Source organism: Capricornis sumatraensis, chromosome 1, assembly GCF_032405125.1.
Source record: "Capricornis sumatraensis isolate serow.1 chromosome 1, serow.2, whole genome shotgun sequence".
Taxonomy (NCBI): Eukaryota; Metazoa; Chordata; class Mammalia; order Artiodactyla; family Bovidae; genus Capricornis; species Capricornis sumatraensis.
This window is the reverse complement of record NC_091069.1, coordinates 234,466,269-234,493,159: the sequence shown is the minus strand read 5'-3', so window position 1 is coordinate 234,493,159 and position 26,891 is coordinate 234,466,269. Positions and strand designations below refer to the sequence as shown.

The 26,891-nt window shown below is 46.7% G+C and overlaps 1 protein-coding gene across 1 annotated transcript in view; it reads left to right on the top strand.

Moving 5' to 3' along the window:
- The window catches only part of CLSTN2 (calsyntenin 2), a 449,021-nt gene that overhangs the window by 331,289 nt on the left and 90,841 nt on the right, over positions 1 to 26,891 (top strand). Inside the window, exons 6-8 of the mRNA XM_068969228.1 lie at positions 1,192 to 1,377; positions 14,560 to 14,808; positions 22,342 to 22,463. Coding sequence (XP_068825329.1) covers positions 1,192 to 1,377; positions 14,560 to 14,808; positions 22,342 to 22,463 — 557 coding nt within the window. The remainder of the gene's footprint in view (positions 1 to 1,191; positions 1,378 to 14,559; positions 14,809 to 22,341; positions 22,464 to 26,891) is intronic.

The window sequence follows — 26,891 nt, the reverse complement described above, 5'->3', positions numbered from 1 at the left end:
ATTTTTCCACTAAAATGCAGGGATAAGACCATCAGCCCTACTTAAGTCACAGTCCTGAAAGGGAAGGAATCATTGTGCTTAACCCCATGGCCTCATGGAATCCTGAATTACCTTGGTTTCTTTTTGTTTGTTTGTTTGCTTGTGGCAAGGTGTATGCATTCCTGAAAATCACCTTGCTGGGAAAAATGGGACGAGGGACTCAACAGTCAGAAACATCATCGGTGATGCATAAGAAAAGACAAAGGGACTTCCCTGGAGGTCCAGTGGTTGGGAACTCACCTGCCAAGGCAGGGGACACGGGTTCAATCCCTGGTCCTAGAAGATCCCACATGCCCCAGGGCAGCAAGCCAGTGCACCACTATTGAGCCAAAGTTCTAGAGTCTGTGCTGTGCAACAAGGGAAGCCCCTGCTGTGAGAGGCCTGCACATGGCAACCAGAGAGTACACAACACCCCTTCACCACAGCTAGAGAAAGCCCATGCACAGGAAGAAAGGCCCAGCATAGTCAGAAATAATAACAAAGAAAATTAAAAGCCAACCTTATTTTCAAAAAAGACACACACACACAAACAACACCAGCATAGTTTTACACAGGTTAAATGATTAACAAATATATAAGTACTACAATAAATACGGTACCTTACCTTGAAGAGACCTGAGGGTTGCTTGTGGTGGTGGCTACAGGAAGGATTGAAGCTGATGCATTATTGTGAAGAGGGTTTTCTGAATGACACAGAAAGTTGTAACTGCGCTGCAGGCAGGTGTGGCTCATTATACATGGCGAGTGGAGTAGCTGGTAGATGTTTTGAGGTCTGTACATGGGCCTGTTTTGTGCCTTCCTATGTGGCTTAGCTCAGCCAGGCGTGGATTTCTGAATTCACCTAGTATTTCTTGGGGACAAAATCTTGCATAAGCAAATGTGAAAATCCCCGTTATCCTCGAATCATTTCCTAATGTATCGATTGTGGTGATTTAGTTGCTAAGTCTGCCCAACTCTTGTGAACCCATGGACTGTAGCCTGCTAGGCCTATCCTTAGTCCATGGGATTCTCCAGGCAAGAAGAATGAAGTGGGTTGCCATTTCCTTCTCCCAAGGTATCAACTGTGTTGGAACAAATGTACATTTTCAAAGCACATATTGCAGCAGAACTGTCTGCACCTGACTGACGGTAACTCTTTCCTTGTTTACTCAGACTGGACCAAGAGGATTGAGTACCAGCCTGGCTCAGGGAGCGTGCCCCTGTTCCCCAGCATCCACCTGGAGACATGCGATGGGGCCGTGTCCTCCATCCAGATCACCACGGAGCTGCAGACCAACTACATTGGGAAGGGCTGTGACCGGGAGACCTACTCTGAGAAGTCCCTTCAGAAATTATGTGGTAGGCTTCCCTGTTTGGGTTATTTTTTAATTCATTGTTTTAAACAATATATACAAAACGTATCTTACTATATTATGAAGGAATCAGCCGCTCCCCACTGCACTGGTACATGTGACCCCTGGATGAATATTAAGTTTACTTATTATGCTTAAATCAGCAATGCCCAACCTTTTGGCACTAGGGACCGGTTTCATGGAAGACAGTTTTTTAAAGTTTTTTATTTTGTATTGCTGCTGCTGTCACTTCAGTCGTGTCCGACTCTGTGCAACCCCATAGACGACAGCCCACCAGGCTCCCCCATCCCTGGGATTCTCCAGGCAAGAACACTGGAGTGGGTTGCCATTTCCTTCTCCAATGCATGAAAGTGAAAAGTTAAAGTGAAGTCACTCAGTCATGTCTGACTCTTAGTGACCCCATGGACTGCAGCCTACCAGGCTCCTCTGTCCATGGGATTTTCCAGGCAAGAGTACTGGAGTGGGTTGCCATTGCCTTCTCCAATTTTGTACTGGAGGTAGCCAATTAACAGGCTTCCCAGGTGGTGCTAGTGGTAAAGAACCCACCTGCCAATGCAGGATACCTAAGAGATGGCGGTTTGGTCCTTGGGTCAGAAAGATCCCCTGGAGGAGGGTGTGGCAAGTTACTCCAGTATTCTTGCCTGGAAAATCCCATGGACAGAAGCTGGTGGGCTATGGTCCACAGGGTTGCGAAGAGTCAGACACGACTAAAGCAACTGCGTACACATGCACACACACACAGCTGATTAACAAGCAATGTTGTGATAGTTTCTGGTGGACAGCAAAGGGACTCAGCCATACATATATACATACCCCTTCTCCTCCAAACGCCCCGCCCATCGTGGCTACCACATAACACTGAGCAGAGCCCCATGTGCTATACAGTAGGCCCTTGCTGGTTGTCCATTTTAAATATAGCAGCGTGTACATATCCATCCCAAACTCTCTAACTATCCATTTGCCCCTTTCCTCCCCTCTGGCAACCATAAGTTTGTTCTCTAAGACTGTGAACCTCTTTCTGTTTTCTTAGTAACCTCATTTGTATCATGCCTTTTTAGATTCATGGAAGACAATTTTTCCACAGACTGGAGGTGGTTTCAGGATGATTCAAGCACACTTTATTTCTGTTATTGTTACATCAGCTCCACCCCTAGATCATCAGGCATGAGATCCCAGAGGTTGGGGACCCCCGGGTTAAAGGGTTGGAAGGCTCAGCTTTCAGCACCGACCGTACCTGATCAGACCCCACCATGTACCAACTCTAAGGCTGTGGGCAAGTGCTGTGACAAAGCCTCTATTCTTCATCAGTAACTTAGGGATGTTATGTTCCTGTACACACACAGGCACACACATGTAGACACAGCACCAGGTGTGGAAGAGCACCTAGCATGGGACCTGAAGGAACACAGCTCCCTTGTACTGTATTGATTTCAGAGAGGTGCCTTCCCAGGGGCCAATGTGAAAGGTGGTACCAGCCTCTCAGGGAGAGGTGAGTCTCCTCCTCCAGGACCAGCTATGGCACACAAGGGCTTACTGCAAATGAAAGTGCTGGACTTTTGTTCCAAAATTATGGAGAATTTTAAGGCAGAAACAGCAAAGCATGAAACCAACCTGGGGGCCCCGTGTGACTGTTCAGGACACATGCTGGTGAAGCTGGGCCTGGATGTCCACGTTGGAGAAGAGCTAGGCTGGGAGGAGAGATGGGGAATGTGAAGGATCCAAGTGTGGAGGACAGAGGGCTGGCTGTCAGTGGGCTGAGAGATGGTGCCCCAAGGAGGAAGCAGGCTGGAACTGGGAGCCAGGCTGATGCAGGTTCTACCCGATGAAGCTTAGCTTTATTGAGTACCTGCTGTGTGCACCTCACGTGTGTGTGTGTGTTAGTTGTTCAGTCGTGTCCAACTCTTTGCGACACTATGGACTATAGCCCACCAGGCTCCTCTGTCCATGGGATTCTCCAGGTAAGAAATCTGGAGTGGGTTGTCAATCCCTTCTCCAGTGTGCTTCACATGCCCTACCCTAATTCACACTGAGGAGGGTCTTATTCATCCAGTTTTAAACATGGACAATTAGGCACCCAGAGAGGAAAAATTATTTTTAAGATCACTCAGGGAGTGACAGAGCGAGACTTTGAAAGTAGGTCTATGGGAGGGAAGGGCTCTTTGGCTCTGGGTCTGTGATGCTGGGCCAGGCCTCTGGAGCTGGAATGTAAATCTCTCAAGTCAACTGCAGAATAAGACACAGTACGGCGGGAATGGTCCTGCGTGCTTAGTAAACCAGATGGTGGGTGTGTTGATGGGCCTCTTTCCTCCCCACCATGTATATTTCATTTCTTTCTTGTTCTCTCCAAGACTATTCAGGCCCTCACACAGCCTCTCCAGCTGGACTGTGGGCAGCTCCAGAAAGAGCTTAGTCTTAAGACGAGGCCTCCACTTGGGGGTGACTCCATCTCACATGGAAGATGTGACTTTCTGAACACAGCCTGCAGCCCCTCCTGGGGACCCCTCCACTACTGTCTTTGCAGCAGTTTTCCTCCTTCACCATTGACACATAGACACATGCACACACACTTATGTGCACACACACACAAGGTGCAAATACATATGTATATACACACAGGCACACACACATTCACCCACAGGTGCACACAGGTACACACAGGCACACAAAGTGTACACATGCACACAAGGTACACACATGCACACAAGGACACACACATTCACACACAGATGCACACAGGCACACAAGTAGGCACAGGCACACACACATGCACACTCAGGTGCACAATGCACACACATGCCCACACAGAGGTACACACATACACAACATACAGGTGCACACGTGCACACACAGGTGCATATGTGCACACACAGTTACATGCACACAATGAAAACACAGGTACATACACAGGCACACACTCACACCTTCATGCACGCAGCTCTTGCCCAAGGACCAAGTGACAATTTGAGAACTGGATGTGCAGTATGCCTTGCTTGGGTAGCACAGTGCCCCATTTATCATGTTGCCAGGCTGGAAGGAGGGCCCATGGGAATGCAGGTTTTTCTAGAATGATGCAGGAGATTGGGGAAAACAGCATAACCTAAGTATTCCAAACAGCTCTTGTAAAAATGCCCATCAGCAGCCTGCAGTACTGAGAAAGCTGCCTCCGGTCCTCTTTACTCCACGCACAGAGAAGCCGTCTCCGCCAACATCTCATTTTGAATGAATATCCCATCTTTCTCCCTGTGCACCTGAATTATAAGTCAGCTCAACCCCATGCCACCGCAGGTTACAGTCATTTCCTCAACTCCTCCAGGTTAGGAGATGATAGAGTCAACTTGTTAAAGATCAGATGAGCCCAAGGGCATGCACAGGTGATTTGATTCTGTATGTTGCTGGGAGGAGAATAGGAGATGGAGAGAAGGAGAGGATTTTTCAAGGGAAGAAAATTGCATCTGGTTGTTAATATAGCTCACTCCTCTGGGCTGCCAGCCTCACCTGGCAGGAAGGCAGGTTAAATAAGACAGGAAAGCACTTTACCCTGAGATGCAAGCTTACCTAGTACTGGGAGCGACCCTTTGTCAAGCTCAGCTAGAAAGAATCTGCCTGCCATGTGGGAGACCTGGGTTCAATCCCTGGGTTGAGACGATTCCCTGGAGAAGGGAAAGGCTACCCACTCCAGTATTCTGGCCTGGAGAATTCCATGGACTGTACAGTCCTCACTTTCACTTCCTGGTGTGAGAACCCCTAGTGAGCCTGATGGTGCGGGTCCATTCTTGCCTCCAGATCAGGAGTCTGCCTCTTGAGTCTACAGAGGAGAAACGGCAGAAGCAAATGAGGAGACACATGCCCATCCACATTAGATCTGCTTCCCCGGGCCCCATGCTCTCTCCAGACCATGAGGGAAAGGCAGAGCAGGTCTCTTCTAAAGCGGAGCCTGGGTTGCGATTCCTAACTCAGGTGGGGCTCCTTAGGTTCTGAAGACAAGCTTCTCTGTGTTTTCCCTAGCTTGTCAACAAGCTGCTGGCAGGGTTTCCCAGCCAGAGGGCTACCGTGACACTTTAAGCCCCAGTGTTCATGCATTTTGTCATTCTACATATCTTCATTGACTTTGGATAGTAACAGGGAGACCAATTAGGATGTTATGGCCATAGTCTAAGCAAGAGGTACTGATTTCTGAACTGGTGGAGTGGCGGTAGGGATGAACCTAAGACAGATTTAGGAGGCAAAATCAGTAAGGGTCAACCATTGACTGAACTGGATGTGCAGTATGCCCTGCTTGGGTGGCACAGTGCCCCATTCATCATGTTGCCAGGCTGGAAGGAGGGCCCATGGGAAGGAAGGTTTTTCTAGAATGATGCAGGAGATTGGGGAAAGCAGCACAGCCTAAGTATTCCAAACAGCTCTTGTAAAAATGCCCTTTACAAGCAGTGAAAAACGAGGAATCTTAGAAGATTCTAATGTGAGCATCTAACTGGATGAGAGTGCCACCAACCAGAACTAGAAATTCCAGGCAAGGGTGGATTTAGGGGACAGTGATGACAAATACCTGTGGAACAGCCAGGTGTGGGTTCCCGGCTCTAGAATGACTCCCCACCCTCCCGAGCTCCCGAGGACCTCCCACCATCCCACTGGTCCATCGTTAGAGCCCATTTCTTCCCATTGTGCTGCGTCTTCCAGGCCAGAGTACCCCATTTGTCCCCATCCCCAGCTCATTCCCATCCCTATGCCTTTGTTCATGATTTTTTTTTTCCTGCTAGAACCTCTCTCTCCTTTACCATTCCGAACCCTTTCCTTAAGTCAATATTTGCCTGCCATCTCTGCTACCAGAAGCAGTGCTGGAGGGCTCCCGGGTGCTTTTGAATTCTGGCATTGCTTCTGTGACACAGTCCTTGTGCAGTAGCCCAGGCAAGGCTGTCTCCTGCTCTGAGAGAGGTCTGACCAGTGCCCACCTGCTTCCTCTTCCTGAAGCATCATTCACAAGGAGCAGTGATGGCATCCCTGAATAAGGAGCCATCAGACAGCAGCTGGGCAGAGCCACTGTCAGGAAGTACCTGGCAGGTGCGATAGCACCAGAAGAAAGCCTCTTTGTTTCCAAGGGAGCACCAGATGTCAGCCATATTACTGCCTGAGGTTTGCGCGCTGAGATTTTGAAAAACACAATGCAAGGTCCTGCACCTGTGTCCCTTTCCACTTGCAGGAACAAATTTAGCCTAACACGGTCCCCTAGTGACCTTCCTGTATGTGAAGCCAGGCCTCGCGGGGAAGTTGGACAAGCTGCTTATCACTTCCTCTGGATTCAGAAATTCAAGATGAAGGACTCTGCCATCTCAGTCCCAGGTTTTCCCAAAGTGAAGTGTCATACAACTGCCTTGAGAATGAAATGTACGATGAGGCCCCAGTGAGGCTTCCTGACCAAATTCAATTCAACATTAACCCGAGCCTAAGAAAAGGCCTGTTTCCATGGCCCTGAGCCACTGCATATTACAAGCAGCAAAGCAGTTTGTGACACACTGGTATCTTGGAGCCCTGAGGCCAGGACTGCTCCTTCCTTGAAACCACAGGCTCCTGGCATCTGTCCAGCACCTCCCCATATGGCACCTGGGGTCAGCTGCTCTGTGTGTGGAGTCAAGAGCTCTGAGGACAGGTCCTGTTGAAGGAAAGGCTGCAGTGTGAGAGCCTGCTGTTAAATTAAGAAATGGATCCATCAGACCAGCTCAGATCATCAGGCAGTGAGCTGTTCTCAGAGTTCATACACTTGTGAGCAGAGGAGATTTTCATAGAGGATCTATTCATTCATTCATTCATTCATTTTTTTAAGGCAGGTTCAGCTTTCTTGCTTATTTAATTGATTTACTTATTTTGACTGCACTGTATCTTTCTTGCTGCATAGGCTTTCTCTAGTTGTGACAAGTGGGGGCTACTGTTTAGCTGCGGTTCATGGGCTTGTCCTTTGTGGTGGCTTCTCGCTGAAGAGCACAGGCTGTAGAGCATGCGGGCTTCAGTGGTTGTAGCACATGGCCTTAGCTGACTCGCAGCAGTATGATATTCCCAGACCTGGGATCAAACCCATGTGCCCTGCATCGACAGGCAGATTCTTAACTACTGGACCACCAGGGAAGTCCTCATTTGCTTATTTTTTAATTCAGCAAATATTTGTTCCGTGTCCAAATGCTTTCATTTGTGAGATTATCTAGAAGTTAATAAGACCACTTAACAGTTCAAGGCAAAGACAGTCATGTGAAAAATTTAATTCATGGCTTTCTACTACACTGGGCAGCTTAACAGAGCTTGTCCTCACTAAGAATCACAATTCAAGGTTTCATACCTTCAGGATAGCCCAACGATGGGAAACCATTGTCAGTTCCTCCAAGATTCTTCTAAAGAGCCAGAGCTTCCAAGGAGGACAGCACCAGTCCCCCAGTCATAACCGGTTCTTCCATTTTCAGAGCTGAATTGGGTCTTTGATTATAAGGGAAACTGATGCACACATGTTGGGAATCCAGTTAAATCACTATTCATACATGAGCAAGGGTTGCACACACTGAGCAATGGGTAATGACAATAGGCAATGGGCTTCTCTCTGGTTATGACTTCTTTAAAGTCAGTGAAGTAGCTACCATATAGCATGTCCTTCTATTCTGGGGAGAAGGTTTTTGCCTTGCCCAGGCTGATCAGCAACTGGGTGTCCATGGCCCTGCCCAGTAGTCTGGCTGACCACCTTCGTCCAAAGCTCAGTTTGCTTCACCTGGGGATTTCAAGGCCTTTGAAGAAGCCCTGTTGTCTAGGATTCCAGAGGTGGAAGGATAATCTGATGGTAGGATCAACAGCTTGTGAGCTTTGGAGAGGACATCAAGAAGTTCTCCACCTCCATCCTGAAGGCATGCAGATAGAAAAGTAGTTATGGTAGCCACTGATGTCAGTCACTTATGCACATTATCAGTCAGGACAGGGCAAGTTAGGCTGCGATAACAAATGATTCCAAAGTCTATAGGCTTAAAATAACAAAAGTTAATTTGCATTCCTACCACATGTCCTTCTTGAGTTGACTGTGGCTCTGTTCCATGTTGGCTTCCCACCAGGATCCAGGCTAACAGAATAGTCTCTATCTAGAATATTGTTGATCGCATGGCAGATGGAAAAAATACATGTGGTGAACCTTGGACTGGCTCATAACGTTTCTGCCCTAAAGTGGCACATGTCATCTGCATTCACATTTTCTTGGTCAGAGCAAGTCGCACAGCCAACTGTGATCAGCGGGTCACTGAAGCATGTTAGGAACAGAAGAATGCGTTCTACCATCATGCAGTTCATGCAGTTCAAGTATGGCCTTTGTCAAGAGGGCCTCTCTGGCTCCCCCTGAGACTCTATACCAATGAACTATTCCACCCACCAAAAATAAAAGACTTTCCATTGGGTCTCTAGAGGTAGGGCCCATTGCTGCATGGTACATTGCTGCATTCCCACCACAGTGCCTGGCTTAACGAAAACATAATATAAGCATGTAATGAAATAATATGGGGTTGATATTGCTAATCGTGGAAGATGCTATGGAATGAGGCCTGTGTCCTTGATTACAATGGTTCCTCTCCCCTGAGGTCCTCCCCTTCTCCCCATCCCTTTCTGCATCCCATCGTGGACCATAAGGAGGCATGACTGAGGCTCCATGTCTGTCACCATGGCCGCAGGCCCACTGTGAACTGCTGAGAGCACTCTGCCTTCACCAAGGCCATCCAGAACAGCAGCCAAACCCTACAGTTAAGAGGTCCAGGGACTTCCCTGGTGGTCCAGTGGTTAAGACTCCCTGTTCCCAATGCAGGGGCTCTGGCTTCGATTCCTGGTCAGGGAACTAGATCCCACATGCCACAACTGAAGACCCCATGTGCCAGAGCTAAGACCCAGGGCAGCCAAATAAATAAGTAAACATTAAAAAAGAAAAGACCCAGATGGTGACCCCAGCCCCCAGGCTCCATGTGAGCTCTCACTCCACTGTGTGTCCTGAAATCTGCCTAATTCACCCCTGTCTTTATCTACTTGCTGGCTCAGCTAGGCTTCTCCATCTTGATAGGGTTCAGAGACCCCAAAGCAGACTTCATTTCTGGTTACAAGCCCCTTACACTCGGGCCACAGTTTCTGTGCACCAGACCAGTATGAGCCCTCAGCAGCCCAGTGGGTCCCAGGGACCTTGGCATCTTAAATACACCCTGACATGCAGACAATGCCACACTATCTTTGCAAGTTATGCATCCTGTTTACCCACTGCTTTCCATGGGATATCTTAGGGAGAGGAGAGAGAACTTTAGGAGGAAGGAAATCTCTCTCATTTTATTTAAGTGCACCAGAAAATGAAATTGTTGCTCAGTCACTAAGTCATGTCTGACTCTGAAGTCCCATGGACTATAGCCCACTAGACTCTGCCCATGGAGTCTCCAGGCAAGGATACTGGAATGGGTTACCATGTCCTCCTCCAGCGGATCTTCCTGACCCAGGGATCGAACCCAAGCCTCTTGCATTGGCAGGTGGATTCCTTACCACTGAGCTATCTGGGAAGTCCCTAGAAAATGAAATACAATCAGTTAGGTCTGTGGAAGTCTGCACCATCTAGTGAAACACAGTTGCATGCTTTCCTGGAGGCAACATCTGTGGGCTGGGCAGAGTGACATGCTATTTCCCTCATCAAGGATGACATCGATGGCCTTGCCAGGGCACATGCCTCTCTGTGGGCAGCCACCTGTGCAGGGAGATGGAGTCCTTGGCTCTGGGCTGAGCTTGGCAGGACACTGTGCTGTATGGTAGAAAGAATATCACCAGGTGTCTGACAGCTGGGCCTGCCTCTAACTAGCTATGTGGCTGTGTGATCCTGGTCAAGTCATGTCCCCTTTCTGGGCCTCAGTTTCCATGTTTGTAAATGTACAGGAGTTTGGGAGTGGATAATTGGGGGAAATGGAATTAACAGATGTATACCGTATATGAAATAGATAACAGCGGGGTTTTACAGTATAGCAAAGGGAGCTATATTCACCATCTTGTAATAAACTAAAATGGAGAAGAATCGAAAAAAGTGTATAGATACATACATATATATGTGTAACCAAATCACTTTGCTATACACCTGACACTAACACAATATCATAAATCACTATAGTGCCATTTTGTTTTTAATGTGCAGGAGATGATGAGATCTTCCTCCAGGTTGATTGAGGTGGTACAGTGGGGAGTGCAGGCTTTGGGGCTGGCAAGTTCTGATGACAGCTCCACTCACTCGCTGGCTGTGATCCTGGGCTTGCTGAACCTCGGATTTCTTACTGTAAACTGGAATCATTATAATATCCACCACTTAGATGAGTAACTACGAAAAAGCATTGGCATACTCAAGCCTAGACCCACTCAGTGTCCAATAAAATGTTCCAAAGGAAATAAGAATAAATGTCTGTTGAAAGTATAATTCAAAAGATACATGCACCCCTATATTCATAGCAGCACTATAGCCATTTGCAGGAACATGGATGGACCTAGAGATTGTCACACTAAGTAAAGTAAGTCAGACAGAGAAGGACGCATACCAGATGATATCACTTATATGTGGAATCTAACACAAGGAAACTTATCTACAAAACAGAAACAGACTCAGACATAGAGAACAGACTTGTGCTTGCCAAGGAGTAGAGGGTGTGGAGAAGGGATAGAGTGGAGGCTTGGGTTTAGCAGAAATAAACTGCTACATATAGGATGGATGCAAGATCCTACTGTGTAGCACAGGGAACTATATTCAATATCTTGTGATAAACCATAATGGAAAAGAATACAAAAAATAATGTACACATATAGATAACTGAATCATTTTGCTGTACAGCAGAAACTAACATAACGTTGTAAGTCAATGTCAAAAAAATAATAAAGGTCTGTAACTATGAAAAGTAAAGTTCCCTAAATACATAAATTGGCATGTAACCAATTGTTCCTCCTAACCTTCTCTTTCTGTTTACTCTCCATCACCCTCCACCTCATCCTTGCTCTAAACCTCCTTCCCTCTATCCAACCTTGCTTTGGGGAAAATTAGCACTCAACTCCTTCACTAGCCTACATGACTAGTGAATTCTGCAGGAACATTGGCTCCTTAACAACAGCAAGGTCCTCAATCAAAAGGGAAGCTCAAGAGGTGGAGTTTTGAGCTATGTCAATGTCATCCTGGCTCCCTGGTGTGCAAGTCTCTGGCTCTGTGTGGTGGTCAAACACACATCCTTGTATTGGGCCCTGCCAGATTGTATTGGGGGCACTGGCTTCAGCTAGAAGTCAGGAGCCCTGCATAGTCAGCCTGCATCTCCCTGGCCACCTGAAATTTCAGGAACAACACACATTCTTTGTGAGCCCTAGTCATCAGCTGTTATCCTGGACAAATCCAACTCACTTATGGGACAGAGAAGCTGTTATCAGGTTGCATTATTCTGGGAGATTCTAGGAAAATGAACTTATTCTAAAGACCACGTATGTCCCACTCCCCAGCTAAGTCACTTCAGTCGTGTCCGACTCTGTGCAACCCCACACAGAGCAGCCCACCAGGCTCCCACGTCCCTGGGATTCTCCAGGTAATAACACTGGAGTGGGTTGCCATTTCCTTCTCCAATGCATAAAGTGAAAAGTGAAAGGGAAGTCGCTCAGTCGTGTCCGACTCTTAGCGACCCCATGGACTGCAGCCCACCAGGCTCCGCCGTCCATGGGATTTTCCAGGCAAGAGTATTGGAGTGGGTTGCCATTGCCTTCTCCAGTCCCACTCCCCAACTACCCCCAAATCTTTACCTACCACTACATTGGTAGTTTTTTTTTCTTTCAAATACCTAGGGAGATTCATAGCCCTGAAGGCTTTGCTAGTCATTAAAATGTTAGTGTGAACTAGCTTATCAGATAAGTAAAATGGACATCAAATAAGGCTCTAGGAGTATGGATGAAGACAAGTAAAATTTCTTTTTTAATATTTATTTACTTGGCTGGGTAACTAGTAACTAGTAACTTAGCTTTACTAACTATTTACTTAGTTGTGTCATGTGAGTTTAGTTGTGGCATGTGGGATCTAGTCCCCTGACCAGGGATTGAACCCTGGTCCCCTTGCATTGTGATCACTGAGTCTTAGCCTCTGGTCCACCAGGGAAATCCCAACAAGTAAATATTGATGAGAGATGCAGGATGTGGACTAGAGGCTGGGTGAATAAGCTCAGTGGGTTTTGGGCAGGGGCCAGAAGCATCTCACAGAGGTACTTTGCAGAAGGAAAGGCAGTTATGAACATTAATGGAGCACCTACTATGTATCAGGCATGCTACCAGGCAAAAGCCCTAAGAAACATGCTCGTTAATAATGCAGTCAACGCTGCCCACAGTTCCCCTTAATAAGCATAGCTACAGGGTGATTGTGAATTAAGAGACCGGAATCTCCACCCCCTACATCTCAGAGACTGCAGTTCCCCAGAGGCCTTTCACAAGGTGAGCTTCTCACCAGCTAAGCAGAGCAGCTGGCTCTAAGGAAACAAATGTTTCATGCAGCCAACCTTCAATTGCAAACCAATAGGTATCTGTTCCAAGGCTACAGGGAAAACTGGCTGGGTGAAACAGTTTCAAAGTACATTAGTTTCTAATATTGCACCTTTCTGAGGAATTTTCAAGGGTCATTTCAACTCTAGGGGATGTTTGTGGTGGCTGAGGGTGAAACACAGTCCCCAGGTGAGAGGAGTCTGATACACAGAATTCAGAAATCCAGCGATCCCTGACAAATGGCAGGTTATATACACATAACCGCTGTCCATTAAACCCATTTATGACTGCCTGGTCAGTACTGTGCCAAGAGGGAGCCCCACACACCTGGTCCCTTGCACAGGCATACCTTGGATTCCCTGGTTCTTGTTCCCTGGTATTAGGAAGCCCTCCACCTTCCTTATCCCCTGAGTAGCTGAGCTTTGCTCCTCTGCAGAGCATAAGGATGCCAAGAACACTGCTGGCAGCACCTGAGCTTCAGTGAAAAGGCCACTGCAGCCCAGTTACCCTCCTGGCTGTGCCATCCTACCTTCTGGGCCAGCTCCTCTGGCTCACTCAGCCCCACCCTCCACAAAGCTGTTGGTGTAATTATTCCAAAACACAAATCTGGCTATGGCACTCCCACTGCCTCGGGTTATCCTTAGCCTAGAATCGTAGTGGTAGCAAAAATCATAGCAACTCTAATAATAACGGCAGAGTTATAGCTAATGCAGACTGAGCTCCATTCATGGAGCGCCAAGCACACTGTCCAAGCCAGGATGCAGTCTCTCGTCCAGTCCCCGCAACACCTGGGAGGGCAAGTGGCAGAGAAGGGGGTGGAGCGTCAGAAAGGTGAAGTCTCTGCTCACAGTCACGAGGCTAGAAATCAGACCACCACCAGGCGTCAGATTTAAGTCCTGCCAACTTCGGAACCCGTGTTCTCAACTACTGTACCATTTAGCCTAAACAAATGATTGGAAAAATGTGTGATGAGTGCAGAGTGATTCACACTCCTCTTGGAATCAGGCTGTATGTCCTCTATCACAACCCTGGTCTCACTGCATCCCAGATATCCATCGATTTGTGGGGACTGAGCTCTTCCAGATCAGGACCTAGAACTTTCCCCATCACAGCCCTGGTCTCACTGCACCCCAGGTGTCCATCAATTTGTGGGGACTGAGCTCCTCCAGGTCAGGGACTGCACTGATTCACTTTTACTTTGCCCGCACCCAGGAGGGCACCTGCTATGTGCTCCATACATGGCTGACAGGTTAATGAATGGATAAGTGTGTGAATGAATCCATTGACTGGAATCAAGCCCTGGCCTTCTCCAGGAACCTTGCTTGCTTATCGAAGCCCCCAGGGCAATCTCATTTCTCTAAATTCCTTCAAAACTTTTTTTCTTGTATAATGGTTAATTGCACTGTTTTCCCACATGCAATACTTTTGTCTGTAAGTTACTGATGCCTCCCCAAACCACCATAGGCAACTTGGCCAAGGATGACATTTAACCCTTCTTTCCCCAAGTCACCCAGCTCAGGGCAGAGCTCTTGGTTCTGTGTGAGTACGCAGATTAGTTCATTGTGGCCCTGATAGCAGAAAACAGAACATGAGGACACCCGGCCTGGGAGGAATGACCCTGTGTTCTTTCTGTCCCCATCCCCTGTAGGAGCCTCCTCTGGCATCATTGACCTCTTGCCATCCCCCAGTGCTGCCACCAACTGGACCACAGGACTGCTGGTGGATAGCAGTGAAATGATCTTCAAGTTCGATGGCAGGCAGGGTGCCAAGATCCCTGATGGAGTTGTGCCCAAGAACCTGACCGACCAGTTCACCATCACTATGTGGATGAAGCACGGCCCCAGCCCTGGAGTGAGAGCTGAGAAGGAAACCATCCTCTGCAACTCAGATAAGACCGGTGAGCCTCGCATCCAGCTCTCCTAGCAGCTGCCCATTATGTCCCACCTGGTCAAGCACGGCCACGGCCACCAAGAGTGTGGGAGAAAACAGGAGTATGACAGGAGAACTGGGAAAATATTCTGGTCTTTGGTTTCCTGCCTGCTGACTTCCTGGGCTTGGGGTAGGGCAAGACCACAAGTGGGAGGTAGGGTATAGACACAAAAGAATCAAAAATTTGGCATTGGTGGTTTTCAGACTGGGTTATTCAGAACCTCAGCCTCCCCAGAAGTAACGTAGGACTGCTATACCAGGGCTTGGGGGGTGAGGGAGGAGATTTCATCTTTACCTCAAGCAAAGCCACTCCACCTTCACTGTATTATATATATATATATATACACACACATATATATAGGCATATTTCCATTAAGATCATTTTCAATGAAAGGGTCCTGCTGACTTCCAACAGTAGTTTGAAGATCACTGCTGTTCATAAGAATGAGGGCTAAGTCTTGTTAGCTATATTTCACCATGCTAAGTGTGTGTAAGGGGGTTCACAGCTTGGTGGTTAGAAATGCTCCACCACTTACTGGCTGTGTAATCTTGAGCAAGTTGTTTAACTTCTCTGTGCCTCAATTTCCCAGTCTATAAAACATGTATTGTATTAATAGTATTATCTACCTCATAAGGTTTTTATCAGAATTAAGTGATTTGATATACATATAGAGCTTTAGAGCTTTAGAACAGTGGCTGGCATACAGGAAGTGCAATCTGTATTTATTAGCTCTTCCTGTTCCAAACAGTGTCTCACATCTCTACAACTGATTTTATAAAAGCAATATTGTGTTTTCTATGTTAAGGATAAGGTAACATCCCTGAGAGGTTAAGTAGCTTGTCCCAAATAATACAGCCAGTAGGTATCAGACCTGGAAGGTAAGCTTAGCTCCAGCTAACTCCAACCCCATGTTCTGCTCATCACAGCCCACATGTGAAGACATACACACACAAATACTCTGATATCTTATGAAAATTTGATGCCCACAGTTTTCCATTTCAAATGCTACTCTTGTTAAAATACTTCAAATAAATAACAGCAGCCCATGGTGCAGTGAGAAGATGGGAGAGACGGAAGTCTGTATGCTCAGCTCTGCCGCTGGACAGCCGCAGTTCACATGAAAGCTTTCCCACTATTTAACACAGGACCTTTGAGGGCTTGCTACTCAGCTTCAGCTCAGTTTCCCCATATGTAAAATGGGGGAGATAACATGAGATAATGTATGAAATCACTAGCAGATCCAGACATAAAATCAGTGCCAATTTGCTCAATGTGGTTGTCATTGTCGTATCTCTGCTTTTATTCCACATTCTATTATTATCAGGACCCCACATTTCCTATTTCACCTAATTTTTGCAATACATGTTAAAGTGTTTTTTGGATGCAGAAACTGAGACAAAGGAAGTTGCCCAGTTTTCTAGGCATATGGTGTCAGAGCCAGGGCCAAGGATTGGTTTTTCTGGGATCTTCCTCGAGGAAGGGCCCCGCAAACCTCCTTAAGGTGCCACTGGGGATTGGGAGTGGGTTCAGAGCTCAGCCCAGGAGCCCAGGAACCCCGCTGTGGCCCCATCTTCACAATGCCTGGCAGGGTGCTTCCATCATGAACCCACGAGCCCAAATGCAAAGCATCCCCAGCTGGGGTTAGCAGCCACACACATGGAGTCCTTTCTAAAATGTTTCAAATGCCCTTGGGAGGCAGGTCAGACAGATAGAGACCTTTGGGCATCCAGAGAAGGAAACTGGAATTTGAAAGGCTGAGCAACTAACTTAAGATAACACAACTGATTGCCAAAGAAACAGGCTTGGCCCTAGTTCCTCTGGCTCAGGTTTCAGATCAGTTCAGTTCCTCAATCATGTCTGACTCTTTGCAACCCCATGGACTACAACATGCCAGGCCTCCCTGTCCATCACCAACTGCCAGAGTTTACTCAAACTCACGTCCATTGAGTTGGTGATGCCATCCAACCATTTCATTCTCTGTCATCCCCTTCTCCTCCTGCCTTCAATCTTTCCCATCATCAGGGTCTTTTCCAATGAGTCAGTTCTTTGCATCAGGTGGCCAAAGTATTGGAGTTTCAGCTTCAGCATCAGTCCTTCCAATGAATATTCAGGGCTGATTTCATGTTTCAGGACCATGCTATTGGAACAGCGGCTCTCAACCCTGCTATGCACTGGAATAACCTGGTGACCTGTAAAAATACCTAGATGCCAGGGCCCTGCCCAGGCCCAGTGAGTCAGTGTCTGGGGGATTCTTTCGTGCAGCCAGGGCTGAAAACTCTGTGTTAGATGATGATGCCTCACTTTCATCAGAGTAGTGCCCCCAGTAGGCATTTCAGCCCCTTCAACCAGCAAGTTATGACATTGCTCAGCTTTGGCCTCAGCATAAAATAACACTGGGCCAATCAGCTCAACACTGGCACAGAAAAGATGGGGAAGATTTTCTCATTTCTTTGACCTGAGTATATACCTATATATATATATCTCCTGCCCTAAATTAAAAAATTTGTCAGGATCAACTAAAGGTTGATTAGGGCTTTTATGTATCAGGAAAAGAATTGTCAAGTTATAAAAGCAACACATGTTTATAGCAGGTAACCTAAAATCACAGAAAAGTAGGAAAAATATACAAGTCACCTAAAATTCTAATGATTGGAGGTATTTTCTGATAACAGTTGGCATATTTCACTATGAAATGAAACCTTATTTTTATTTATATGTATATATAGAGTATTCTTACAATTTTCAATCTATTTTTATAATACCTGTGATACTGTTATGTTTCTCTTAAATAACATTACATGTATCCAGGTCATTTCTCTATGTGATAAAATACTCTTTAAAAATATGAATTACATGACAGTCCTGAGGCTTTATTATACTTCATCTAACTGGCTCCCTTTTGTTAGACATTTAGATTGTTTCCTTTTAAATTCAGCTGAAACAGTGTTGTAATAGGCATTATTGCAATATATAATAAGCATTCTTGTATATACCTGTATGGATAGTTCTGGTTATTTCCTGACCAGAAGCTGAATTATTGAGTTAAAGAATATATTGGGTTGATGAAAAAGTTCATTAGGATTTTAAAACCAAACAAACTTTTTGGTCAACCCAATAAATGTTAGAAGGCTGTTGATATAAATTACAAAATCACTCTTCATGAAAATTACACTAGTTTCTGTCTTACCCACTAAATAAAACTCACCAATGCTAGCCTATGATGAAATAGTTCATTAATAGTTGGACAATAGAACTGATTAGACATCAAGGGTTAATTGCAGTTTTATAAAAGAAAGAAAACCACAACCACCAAGAAGCCTCACGATGACTAACACCTTTTCATTAGTTTTCCCTCCTGTCACTGTCCAGCAGCCCGAGATGGAGCTGCGAGGTGAGGCTCAGCTTTGCCCAGACATTCAGGGACTCCAGATCCTTCTATCATTTGTCACTGCCATTTTCAACCACGGAACAAAAAGTTAGAATAGAGGGTTTAACACAGAAGGGTTTTATTAGCTAGACCAGCAAGCCACATACTCTCAGTTTTCTGGTGAGAGTTTGATCTCAGTGTTCCATCTGACCTCGAGAGAAGCAGCGAGATGACTGAGGCTATGTTTCTAAGAGCAAGGATACAAGGTTAGGTGAATACACAGCAACAGCTCTACCACATGGGATTGTGAGGGGCACTTGTGCTCCCTCCAGCCCCACCTTTGTTGGCCCTATCTCTCCATTCCTGGTGTGAGCAATGTCCTTTCCTGGCCTGTCTTAGAAACTCCTCTCCCCCTTCACACCCGCTCCTCCTGTGGGACCCTTTCTTCCTGGCATCAGCCCTCTCGCTGCCTCTGAGTTTCATTTGAATACGATGTGCCACTTGCAGTGCCAGCTGCTTTCATGCAGGGCTTTCCAAGACAGAGGGGCCCACCAGTCCAGAAATCACCAAGGGATGGGGGCAGAGGTGCCAGTCTGGTAGAGAGTCCTAGGATGGTCCCTCAGCCTGTTGGACAAGGAAGGGATGCTCTCACATGTCCAGAGATGCCCAGAAAACCTCTCAGAGGGACCAAGGTTGTCTAAAGTAGAGAGGAGGTGGGAATCTCATTCCCACCTCCCTGTTGGCTGAGCTGCAAACACTCTTACATCTGTTCCAGGCTGCTGTCGGAGCAGAGCCCAGGGGAGCTCTGGGCAAGTGTGACTCGTGTCCTAGGAGTTGGGGGTACAGGAAAGGTGGACCTGGCTCTGACTCTTGCCCAGATGGTCTGAAGGCAAGAGGCTAATGGGGGCTGCCTCTGTGCAGGGAGCAGTGAGGAGAGAGGGGCAACATGGGGAAGGGCTGCCCTACTACAAGTGAGCAGAACATCAGTGTTTTTATTCTTATTCTTGGGAACCAAATGGACATCCAGAAATGGTTGAGACTGGAGCCAAGAGGGCTGAGTGCCAGGAAGTGGGAATCCAGTAGGAGAAGCAGATTGGCAAGGGGGCAGGGATAAGCAACCAAGGGCAGGAGCCAAGACCACGAGAGCTGTCATGAAAATCATGAAAGGAATCACGAAAAGCAGGGCTTAGAGAAGTAATGGAGAGGTGGTGGCCGTGGTGGTTTAGTTGCTAAGTCCTGTCTGACTCTTGCGACCCCATGCACTGTAGCCTGCCAGGCTCCTCTGCCCATGGGATTCTCCAGGCAAGAATACTGGAGTGAGTTGCCATTTCCTTCTCCAAATGGAGAGGGAAGAGCCCACAGAGGTGGGACTGGAAGCGGTGTGAATGTCCCTGCTGTCCAAATTGGGACAGTGCCACGTATCAGGTCAACGCCTATGTGAAGACTGTAACAGGCCCTTTCTTATTGAGGGTGTGGGGATTGAAGGGGTGGTGGGGGGGGAGAAGGGCTGAAAACATTTTTTAACCAGGGCCCAGTTTCATGGCTACAGGTGATCCCTGCAAAGCCTCTCCAAAAACCAGCCAATGCACCCAGGAAGGAACCCATATGTAGACCCACATGACAGAGGACACTGGACATCCCTGGGAAAATAACAAAGTCCACTGCCTCTTTAAAGAGACTCCACTTCTCTCCCTTGTATCAGCCTTCCCTGCCCCTGACCAAGACTGCAGCTGGGGGGAGTTTGGGGGAGGAGGCAGTGGACAAGAAGGGTCCTTTCACCACCGGTGGCCAGTGAGCCACGGGCAAGGCCGAGTGGGGAAGACCTTTCAACTGATGACATGCTGGCATTGGATTTGGAGACTTTCTGGACTATTTTAGTATCTGACAGTGGCCAGAAGACTTTAGGATATGCCAGAGATGTGGGCAAGGAAGAGGAGGGGGCCGCCAGGACAGCAGAAGCGGAGCTGAATTCCAAGTGTATCTTGTCGCTGATGTTCCCCATGTCATCAAGGAACCCTGGTGTGGGTGGTGACTGCAGGGATCCAGCTAACAGAGAGCGGGGGAGGGAGGGACCACGGGAGGGTGGCCAGGAGACGCTGTAAACCTCCCATGAGGTCTGTCCTTTCATTCTTCTCTTACCTCTTCACCACAACCTCTCCTGATGCCGAATGAAGCTAAAGGGGCAAAATCTTTCTGTATCTTCCTGACAGTTATCTATAGAAACTACAGGAAATCAGTTAGGCAATAGTGTGGGAGACAAGAACTGGTTAGTAAAATTCCTGTAAGCAGGCCTGGGTATTTCATCAATGTAAAGACCAAGTAGTCACCTGAACATTGGGCTTGACCAATACTGCTGTACTTGGCAACTGACCATTCTCCGTCTGTCCATCTTTCGGTTGCATCTGGAAGAATGGTAGTGTTTCTGTGAAAACAGCATCTGACACTACTCTGTTATGTTGTCATGGTCACGAGGCAGTGTAGTAGTCCTTATAATAACCAACAGCCACTGAACATCTGTTCTGGGCAGATGGTTTATACTCATTTCCTCATTGTATCAATTAAGATGCTTTCAGTTACAAGGAATGGGAAATACAGAGCAAACTGATATCGAATGATTAAAAATCAAAATTATTAAGGGAATGGGGGGGTTCTTGTAACTAAAAGTGGCTAGAGCTAAGACAAACAGCTTCTGATAAAGTGTGATCAAGGTCCTGGCTCTTTTTCTCTATAATTTTTCAGATCTGCCACCTTATATGTATCAATTTTGTGTTATCAAACATGGCTGCAGCAGCTCCAAGCCTCCCAGTATATACTGCAACTTCTTGAAAGAGATGGGGGTCTCTTCTTGCTAGCTGCTAAAAGAGGGAGACAGTTCTTTCCTAGACTACTTATAACAGCTCCAGAATCACTGGCCTGACTCGAGTCACTTTCCTGACAGAAGCCCTACGGCCAGGAGAATGGTCTGCAATGCTGGATGTGGACCTGGGTTCTGAACCAAACACTGTGGTGGGGGGTGTTTCACGAGCCCCTCTGGCTTAAACCAACTCAGAGCTCATGCCTTGAAGTGGGAATTGATGTTGATTCCTCCCACTTAGACCTCCATAAGCAGGGTGTGTACAGGATATGCAAAAATCAGTCAATCACAACATCCTATTCTCGTGACACATTAGGATAATCCAGCATCCCTGTCATGATACAGCTAAGGAAATCGAGCCTCTAAGAGGTTGAATTACTTTTCCAGCATCATCCAGAGGCATGGCTTCACTCCGAGTCTATCTGAATCCAGGGCTTATGTCCTTCTTGCTGTATCTGCTCATTTGCCCAGTACGTATGGAACCTGTGCATCATACTTGAGTTCTGCATGGGCTACTTTGTAGTACAGTGTGAGTTCTCTGAGTATTGGTCAAAGAACAGCTCCTCCCCTCCCAATGGCTGTTATATTGTGATTACAGGATATCATGGCTGGGACCCAGTTGATTTTTTTTTTTTTAATCAGAAAAGGAAGTTTTAGCAGGAAGAGAAAGTCCCATCTGTTGTCTGTGTATGGGGAAAGAGGTATTTAATCATTGCTTTGGAAATTCAGGGAACTGTGTCTAGTGCTGGAAAATCGACCTGCTGCCTCCTCTCAGCAGCCAGAAGAGAGGCAGCTCTCCTTAACTGCACACAAATGAAGCTGTGCTCTGTGGTTACTGTTGTCAAGCCTGATGAAATAAAATAAGAGCCCAGAGCTCTGGGAGGATCCAGCTGTGTTAAAGGAACCTAGAGTGGCTGATGTGATTGTTAGAGAGTGTCCTCGGCACTCTCAGAAGTCTATGTACAAAAAAAAACAACAACAACTTATGAACATATGTAATTTTATCCAGGCACTAATGCAGTAAATGTTGGTATTTAAGGCCCAAATGGCTTCTTGGCAGAAGTATTTTGAGGGCTTTCTGAAATCTACCTCTTCCATTTCAGAGAGCTCCAGACGTGTGTTCTAGAACTATTCATTAGATCAGTTGGAAAACAAAAAAAACTAGAATGCCCATTTCTTTGTTTTTGGGGTTGTGCTGAGTGATGAACTTGGAAGACTCCCCTAGGGGTGATGGGTTTAGGCATTCTGGCACCCCTCAAATCCTCTTTCTGCTTTTCAGAAATGAACCGGCATCACTATGCCCTGTATGTGCACAACTGCCGCCTCGTCTTCCTCTTGCGCAAGGATTTTGACCAGGCAGACACCTTTCGCCCAGCAGAGTTCCACTGGAAGCTGGACCAGGTATGGGTCTCACCTCGCACCTTCCCACCACCCCTCTGTCGGGATGGTTGATGTGGTCTAGGGATGATGGCAATGGGTAGGTACTTCACAGTTCTGGTCACTTGCTGATCTGGAGGAAAACCAACTCTGGGAGACACACAGCATCTTGAAGTCAGGATGGAAACTTCCGCCTTAAAGACCAGTAGGAAGTGGGGAGGACCACCCTTCCTGGCTGGGACCTTCACCCATCAGTGGACTTGCCAGTGTGCATCTTGTCGACTTGCTCTGTGTGGAGCTCCTGGGAAGCTGATCCTCTTGATCCCCAGGCCCAGTTTCTGATCTTTGTTAGCACATCTTTTTGGCATAAATGCTCTGTGTCTCCTCTTTGATGCTCTCCTTTGGGTGACGGTGCAGCTTCGCCTTTGGTGACACAGGTTGAGAGCAGGGACCTGAGGACTTTGAAGTCATCAGTGACACAGTGCCCTGTGAGCAGTTCATGTTCTCTTCTGAAGCAGGAAAGTCTCTGACTCCTGACTTGTGATCATAAGGGCTGCTGTGTCAGACTTGTCAATGACAAATGAAGTGTCTGGTTGGAATGAGATGCTTTGAAGTGACTGTTTCTGAGGGCTGTGCAGTGATGAGATTGTGGAGGTGGCATTTCTCTGGGTGGTCGTGTTGCTGAAGAAGTATCAGTACAGCAAACCTAGAGTTGTCCTCTGCTTAGATTTGGTGGCGGGGCGGGGGGGGGTGCGTAAATTTTTGTTCAATAGTTTTACATTGTCAAGAGGGAGCATGGCGGTCGGCAGAGAAGAGGGTCATAGCATGGATGCTGCTTAATAAAGCAGATGAAATGATGCTTATTCTAGGGCATCTCTTGTTTGCTCTCCTTCTGCCCAACCCATATTCTGAGAGCTTCTGGAGCCCTCGACCTTCTTTTCTCCCTCCAGGTGGATGCCACCTGCCTCACCGTGCCTAGGGCTGAATGTTTCATAATCCTCTCCTTTCTCTTTCCTTATTACCTGTCTGCTACTCCCCACTCCCTTTTCTGCTGAAGCCCCAGGCACCCAGTGGGGCTGATCTCAGAGTGTGTCACTGGAAAGCATGCCAGAAGGAACTCATTTCCACCGAGATGAGAAGGATTGCTATCTCTCTTCCTCTATATGGAAGTACTGACATACGCTCTTTAGGGGAGAGATTCATTAATCTGAGGGAATGTCTCAATGGTGGGACATCAGGCAGCGTGACAAGGTCAAGGATGCAAGGCTGATGGGAAAGATGTTTGAGGGAGTCCTGGGGCAACTGCCTAATCCATTCTCAATAAATCCCATCCTGCTGGACCCTAGGGTTTTAGAAATATGGCATTTGGATTAATATACGTTTTTCTGAATTAGGAATTCTGGACCTTACAGAAATTATACTATCTTGACATTGTTTATCTGATTTCCCAGCAACCTCTTGGCTACCTTCTAAAATGCCATATGGTTTATATGGGATGTTTTTATACATACATAATATGAATTGAGGTGAATTAGAATAAATTCCATATTGTGAGGGGCTTTAATAAAAACATTTCTATACTGGCTGAGATCATTATAGATGCCCTTCAGTATTTGCTAAGATGGGATTGAAAGGCACTATTATAGGCAAATGAAAGGCACAGGCTTTGGAATTTAAACTAGGTGAGGAAGGAATTCTGCAAGAATACTGGAGCGCGTAGCCATTCCCTTCTCCAAGGGATTTTCCCGACCCACGGATTGAACCCAGGTCTCCTGCATTACAGGTGGATTCCTTATCATCTGAGTCATAAGGAAGCCTTATAGTGAATCTAGGAATTCTGAAATCTGTTCCCAAACTGATGACTTTAAGGAGGAGCTGAGAGCCACTGAGTATCTTCCAAACTTCTCCAGTCTCATTTACTGCCATCCACGTGTGCCTGCTCTGTGCCAGGTGCTCTACGTGCAGAGCTCATTCCCTCTCTCCCCAAGCCCTGCTGGGTGGATAACATGGAGTAGGAGACCATGATCCAGCAACCTGGCCAAGGTCACACAGTAAACGTGGCTAGGACCTGCTTGTTCCGGACGCTCTAGTGCTCTTTGGTTGGCATGCTAATTAAAATGCAAAATGTTTACGTTTTTAAATTTCAAATAATTTTTATTTGGAGATCGGAATTATGCAAAGTGCAAAATGTTTATCCTGATGAAACCCTATGAAACTGTCAAATCTTCACTTTGTTCAAACTCTGTCTTCCTTGTCTTAGTCAGCTTGGGTTGCCATAACCAAATACCGCAGCCTGGGTGGCCAGAACAACAGAGATTTATTTCTCACAGTTCTTGAAGCTGAAAAGTCCAAGCTCAAGGTGCTAGCCAGTTCCATTCCCCCCATGAGGACCCTCTTCCTGGCTGTAGGCAGCACCCTTCTCCCTGTGTCCTCGCCTGGTGGAGAGAGCTTAGGTACCTTTCCTTTTCCTTATCAGGCAGGAGCCCTATTAGACTAGGGTCCCACCCTTATGACCTCATTTAACCTTCATTACTCCTAATGAAAATTAGACCCTTTCTTCTGGTACAGCCATGTTTGGGGTTAGAGCTTCAACATATGAATTTGCAAGGATGCAGTTCAGCTTATGGGGCTTCCCTGGTGGCTCAGTGGTAAAGAATCCACCTGCCAATGCAGGAAATGTGGTTTCAGTCTCTGGGTTGGGAAGATCCCCTGGAGAAGGAAATGGCAACCTACTCCTGTATTTTTGTGTGGAAAATCCCATGGACAGAGGAGCCTGGTGGGTTCCAGTCCATGGGATTGCAAAAGAGTCGGACACAACTTAGCGACTAAACAAAAACAACAGACAACAATTTAGCTACAGCATTCTTCTACTAAAGAAATTAACATAAAAAATGTGAAGCCTGCCTATTGATGATCAGAAGCCCCAGCTCACTTGAACAGTTGCCCGCACCCTGAGAGGAGCTACAATGGGTGGGAATAGGGAACCTCCACCATACTCATGCTAGCAATCCAGTGGTATGTACAGACTAGCCCAGATTGCTCTGTCCACTATTGAGCTCTCTAGCTTCTTTCTGTATACAAAAACATATCAGAAGTTTCTTGGATGTAAATCATTTGATGCCAAACGGTGTATATCTGATAAAGTCACCTCCCTCAGGAAGCCATTCTGGGTCACCTCTTGTATAGCTTGCCTCTTCCCAATGCTCCCCAGACTCCATGCAGAATCCATCCCAATACTTACTCTACCTTAGTTACCCATTTATTTGTCCTGCCTTTCTTCCCACTTTGTGCTGAGATCCTGGAGGGCAGGTCTGTGTCTTACTCTCGCCAAATTCTCAGTGCAGATTGTAGCCTTGAGCACACAGTTGGTGTCCAGTAAATGTTTGCATCAAAATGAATGGATGTTGAGATCAAAAGAAAGGAGAGACAAAATGAGGGAGGAAGAGAGGGAAGTAGAGAAGAAAAATCGAGATCTTTTAAAACCTCCTGGTGATTAATTGATCTTTTGATCCATTTTTATGGAACATTTTAAAATTCTAAAATTTTGCCCTTTTTTACTCTCTGGATCTCAAAGGTTCAGCTTTGATCTTGATAATTTTGCTATTTCAAAGATCTCACTGATTTTACCCCCAGTGTTCTGTAACTGTTATAAAACTTTCTGGCCTTGAACATGTATACTATCATGTAAGAATCAAATCGCCAGTCTATGTCTGATGCAGGATACAGCATGCTTGGGGCTGGTGCACGGTGATGACCCAGAGAGATGTTATGGGGAGGGAGGTGGGAGGGGGGTTCATGTTTGGGAACGCATGTACGCCCGTGGTGGATTCATGTCAATGTATGGCAAAACCAATACAGTATAGTAAAGTAAAATAAAGTAAAAAAAAAAAAAAGAAAGAAAACTTTCTGGCCTTGAGTGGAAAACGCTCAAGCCAGTCTAATGTGCTGTGTGTATTCAAATTGCTGGCCCACCTTAGGGGTTCTAAAAGCATAATAAATGTCCTACTGCCTGATGAGGCCTCATTTATTCTGAGCATAAACTTTGTGCCAAACTCTTTGTTAGGTACCAAAGATCAACTAAAATAAAGCCTCTGCTCTCTGGAAGTATCCATGACAATGGGGCAGACAAACACATAAACAGACAGTGTACAATCCTATGTGATATACGAAGAAGGCAGGGAACCAGGTAGGGGGAGTCTGTGGGGACCAGTCTGAAGGATCCTGCCATGTCCCTGGGTATAAGGGCCTGGGAAAGCTTCTGGGAGGGGTGGGAGAGTTCAGAGGAGGTAGAGCCAGGTAGCCAAGCCGGGAGGGAATGAGAAGGAGGGCCGTCTTCAGGGGACTGTAAGCTTTCTGTGTGTCAGGGCACAAGGACGGGGTGGAAGGGGAAGACATTGACAGTTATTGAACCTGGACTTGGGTCCATTCGTCCAACTGACACAGGTTATGGTG